General features: G+C 56.7%; 1 protein-coding gene across 1 annotated transcript; it reads right to left on the minus strand.

Annotated features, from left to right (window-relative positions):
- Positions 1-2,352: 2,352 nt before the first annotated feature.
- Positions 2,353-3,639, minus strand: LOC140260061 (GTP-binding protein Rhes-like). Its single transcript, XM_072352031.1, has 2 exons — positions 2,860-3,639; positions 2,353-2,648 (listed from the first exon to the last, which is right to left on the minus strand). Exon 1 carries the CDS (start codon positions 3,500-3,502, stop codon positions 2,876-2,878), a length of 627 nt encoding a protein of 208 aa, XP_072208132.1. The 5' UTR covers positions 3,503-3,639; the 3' UTR covers positions 2,353-2,648; positions 2,860-2,875.
- Between the last annotated feature and the right edge of the window lie 601 nt (positions 3,640-4,240).

The following is a 4,240-nucleotide window of genomic DNA, read 5'->3' on the forward strand; positions in this document are numbered from 1 at the left end:
CACTGCCATGCTGTGCCTTGTATGATGCTGATTGTATGATTTGCACAGGCAGCTTCAGGGAAGGGCAGCTCCGAACACTGGATACACAGCAAAGTGAGCTCCTGGTGTGAGCATGGATGGCCACGTCCCCATCAGCTCCAGGTAATGACAGCCCATCACTGCACGACCGTGTTGTGGGTGAGGTGCTGCACTTAGTCCTGGGGTCTCACAGTAGAGCCTTGTTCCCATGTGCAGATCCTGTAGGTGCTGTCAGCTCCCTGCAGGTCTCAGGCTGCTGTACCCATGGGTGGCTTCGGGGTGGTAATGTACCCATGAAGCTTAATGACCCTGGGAGCAGCCCAGCCTCTGCCCTCTCCCAAAGGTGTCTTCCCAAGGGCTCTCTTCCAGTAGCATTGTGCTCTTGGGGTTGGGAGAGGCACCTCCATGGCCCACCCACCCACTGTAGCTTTCCTGGGGGAGCACAGGCTGTGAACGCCCACATTCTGGTGGGCTCTGGGTGTCTTTCTCTGGCACACACCAATCTCGGGTTAACCCTTCATGTTGCAAGCTGCCCAACTGTGTTACAGCTCCTGCAGAGACAGCAGAGCTGACCATTTTAACTTACCCACTCCCACCGTTCTCTCTTGAGGAAGGTTGGGAGTGACGATGGTGCTCCGTCCCATGTGTGCTCCCGGTGCTTGTTTTTTACTGACTGATGCATTGGAAACAAGTTGCTTGTTCATTTCTCTGATGGAAACGTGGTCCTAGAATAGCCATGATGTCAGGGTTATTAAAATGTTAGAATGAGCCAGAAGGTTCCTTTGCTTTCAGTAGGTGTTATTGCTAGTGAAGGTGGCTTGCCGTGGTGCTGCTGGGTGATGCTGAGAACCCCCCTATGCCCAATGCCTCCTCCTCCCATTGTTGGAAGCTGCACATCAATTCTTTCATTGTCCCTTTTGCTCAGGGGGGAAGGAATTGGTCAGACCCAAAGCAGCCCCTCACCTCTCTGTGATTCCATCTGCCCTGTTTTTTGCTCAATCTATATTTATACTGGAGAAAACATGGTGCGCACCAGCAGCAGTGGAAAGGAGCAGGTCTGGTTCTGTTTGCAGTGTTCTGGTTTTGGGTGCGTTGCTCATGGTTGTGTTTCACTGCCTGTACCCCAAGATAGGAGAAATCAGAGCAGGCGTTATCCCATTTCGAGTGGAAGGTGCCGTGCTGCTGGGCCCTTTGCAGGGTGCTCACCCCGAGCGTTGGCCCCAAAGACAAACACAGCTAATTACACCCTCCACAAGCGCATGCCGCTTCTCCCTTTTACAATGTTTGGCTTTCTGGCCGGGTGCCCCTGGTTTAAGTACGTGCGCCGCATCCCTCCATCAATCACAGCGGTGCCCATTGGGCACAGCGCTGCTGCAGCTGAGCCCCCCATCCCCCCCCGTGGGCAGTGGCTGTCAGTGGTGTGCAGCTCTCACGGGCACCGATTGTGTTTGTGTGCGTAAATGGAGCAGAGCAGCTCGTTGTGCTCTCTGTGGGATGTGCTCCGCCATGTGGAACGGAGCGCTGCGGGGACGTGGGTGGGAGGATGGATGGAGCTGTGGATGCTCTGGGGTCAGCGGTCCAGGTGGGGATGGAGAGTTTCCATGGAGAGATGCTCGGTGTCGTGGCAGTGTTTTGGGGATGGATGAGCAGCCTTCATTTTTGAAGGGAAGTACTTGAAGGGAGTGTATAAACAAGGAGGGGGAATGGCTGTTTGCAAGGGTGGACAATGATAGGACAAGGGGGAATGGTTTTAAACTGAGACAGGGAGGTTGAGGTTGGATCTTAGGAGGAAGTTTTTCACCCAGAGGGTGGTGACGCACTGGAACAGGTTGCCCAAGGAGGCTGTGGATGCTCCATCCCTGCAGGCATTCAAGGCCAGGCTGGATGTGGCTCTGGGCAGCCTGGGCTGCTGGTTGGTGACTCTGCACACAGCAGGGGGTTCAAATGAGATGAGAGTTGTGGTCCTTTTCAACCCAGGCAATTCTGCATGCCACCCCCATGGGCAGAGGTGAGGACGAGGTGCCAACAGCCCCATCACGGTGTTTATGATTTTTATTACGGTGCCTTTTAAGGGCTGTTGTTATTTCTGCACTCAGATGTGGGATGAGCTGTTGTACTTTCAGTTGTTCACTGCTTGGTAAAAGCTGTCATGGCGGGGGGGGGGGTCATAGGGACATTGGCCCCACAGAGTGCAGTGATGCTGCTGGGGCTGTGAGTGGGGCAGCACCAGGACACCAAGGGCAGAGTCCAGAGCAGGGAAAGCAGAGGCAGAGAAAAGGGTCTGGGCACAAATCTATCTGCACAGTTAGGAAGAAACCCACACATTTTCCAGCTCCGTTTTGCATCATTGTTTTTATTGGGTATGCTTAAAAAAAAACAAAACAAAAAACCAAACAGAAATAGAAAACTGAAGAGATGCATAGGCTGCCCTATCGCATGCTCTACATCCCTACCCAAACACAACTACCTCGGATGCTCATCGTAACCGTGGCTGCACCAGGACGCTGCACGGGTGGGTGTTGGGATGAGCTGGGCACAGAACCCGGAGGGGGGATCCAGGGGTGGAGGTGGCACAGTGAACAGTGCCTGTAGAGATGCATGCAGCCCAGATCCCACTGCCTGTCCTCTTCCTGCAAGTATGAGTGCAGCCTGAGTGACCACTGAGTCCCAGATGGGGGTGGGCACCCCCCTTTTTGGGATCCTGCCCTGTCCCCACACCTTCCCAACCCAACCAAAGCGGCACCATCCCATTCGCCTCCCTCCCCCACGCTCCACTGACCCCCACAGTGCCGGGTGAGGAGGGAAGGGTGGGGAGGAGAGGGGTCCTGGCCAGCAGCCCACCTGCATCCCTCTGGGTTCAGCACACGGTGCAGCTGTTGGTTTTGTTCATGGGGGGCCGCAGCCCGTGCTCGTTGGGGAAGGTCTCCCTCCTCCTGCAGAGAGCAGGGCCGAGGCGCACGGGCAGCTGGGCTTGCTGCAGCAGCTCCCTGAAGACCTCCAGCACATTCTCGTTGTCCTTGGCTGACGTCTCCACGAAGCGGCTGTTCCAGTCCAGCTCCACCAGTGACAGCGCATCCTCCGCCGGCACCTGCCGCTCACCGCCGCTCTCCGCCTTGTTGCCCACCACCACGATGGGAGGGAATTTGTCCTCCTTCACCTCCAGGATCTCCTCCCGCAGACTCTTGACGCTCTCAAAGGATTCGGCATCGTCGACGGCATAGACCAAAGCGAAGGCGTCGCTGTTCTGGATGGAGAGCTTCCTCATGGCTGGGAAGGAGTAACTGCCACTGGTGTCCAGGATCTCCAGCGTCACGGTGGCCCCGCTCACCTCATACTCCTTGCTGTGCAGCTCCTCCACTGTGCGTCGGTGCTTGGGCTCGAAGGTGTCCAGCAGGAAGCGGCGGATCAGGGCCGTCTTGCCCACGCCGGCAGCACCCAAGAAGACCAAGCGCACGTGGCTCTTCTCCTTCCCTACCAGGGACATGGCTGGGAGCAGAGGGGACGGAATGTTCTACAGCTGCCACTCAATGTTTGGCTGTCCCTGGGTGGCTGCAGCCCTGCTGTCCGTCCGTCTGTCCGTTCCTGCTCCCGGTTCTGCAAAGTTTGGTGCCACCTCTTTGCAAACTCCCGGAGGACGCTGCTCATCTTTTATCCTGGTTCCAATCTACCATGTGGCACCCGGCTGTCCAATCTCTGTAGGTTTAGGGTGCTGAAGGAAGGGAGGGCAGGGAGGGAGGAGAGCGGGGTGCTGCGGGCCAATCCGCGCCGCGCAGTCCTGGAAAGCCACTGCGGTCCTGGAGAGCACCGTGCTGCGTTGCGCAATTGCATGTGTAACTCGCCGCTGCCAGCAGAGCCGGGAGCTTGCAGCATCGCTGTGCTGGGAGATCTGCTCCAGCTTCTTGGCATGGGTTGCTGGGCAGGGAGCCATGGGGGCTCAGTCTCCGCTTGGGTGGCTCATGGGCGGACATGGCAGGGGATGCCCGCTGGCATCTGTAGCTTTTCTCATCCCTGCGTGCATCCCGGAGCTCGGTTGCAGAGCAAATCGCTGTGGATGGGCTCAACTGCTCTGTGCTCTGCTGACATAATTGACCAGAGGGGAATGGTGAGAGCTTGCTGAAAACCACACGTCACAGCCTTCATGTCCAACTGTCAGTTATGCAGTGGTTTCATGAAATGTTTATCCCGAGGGAAAAACAAAATCTGCCCACAAACAGCACCCTGT

Source organism: Excalfactoria chinensis, chromosome 17 (genome assembly GCF_039878825.1).
Source record: "Excalfactoria chinensis isolate bCotChi1 chromosome 17, bCotChi1.hap2, whole genome shotgun sequence".
Taxonomy (NCBI): Eukaryota; Metazoa; Chordata; class Aves; order Galliformes; family Phasianidae; genus Excalfactoria; species Excalfactoria chinensis.

Coding starts and splice junctions, on each gene's coding strand:
- LOC140260061 (XM_072352031.1), bottom strand. CDS start 3,502: ATGTCCCTGGTAGGGAAGGAGAAGAGCCACGTGCGCTTGGTCTTCTTG.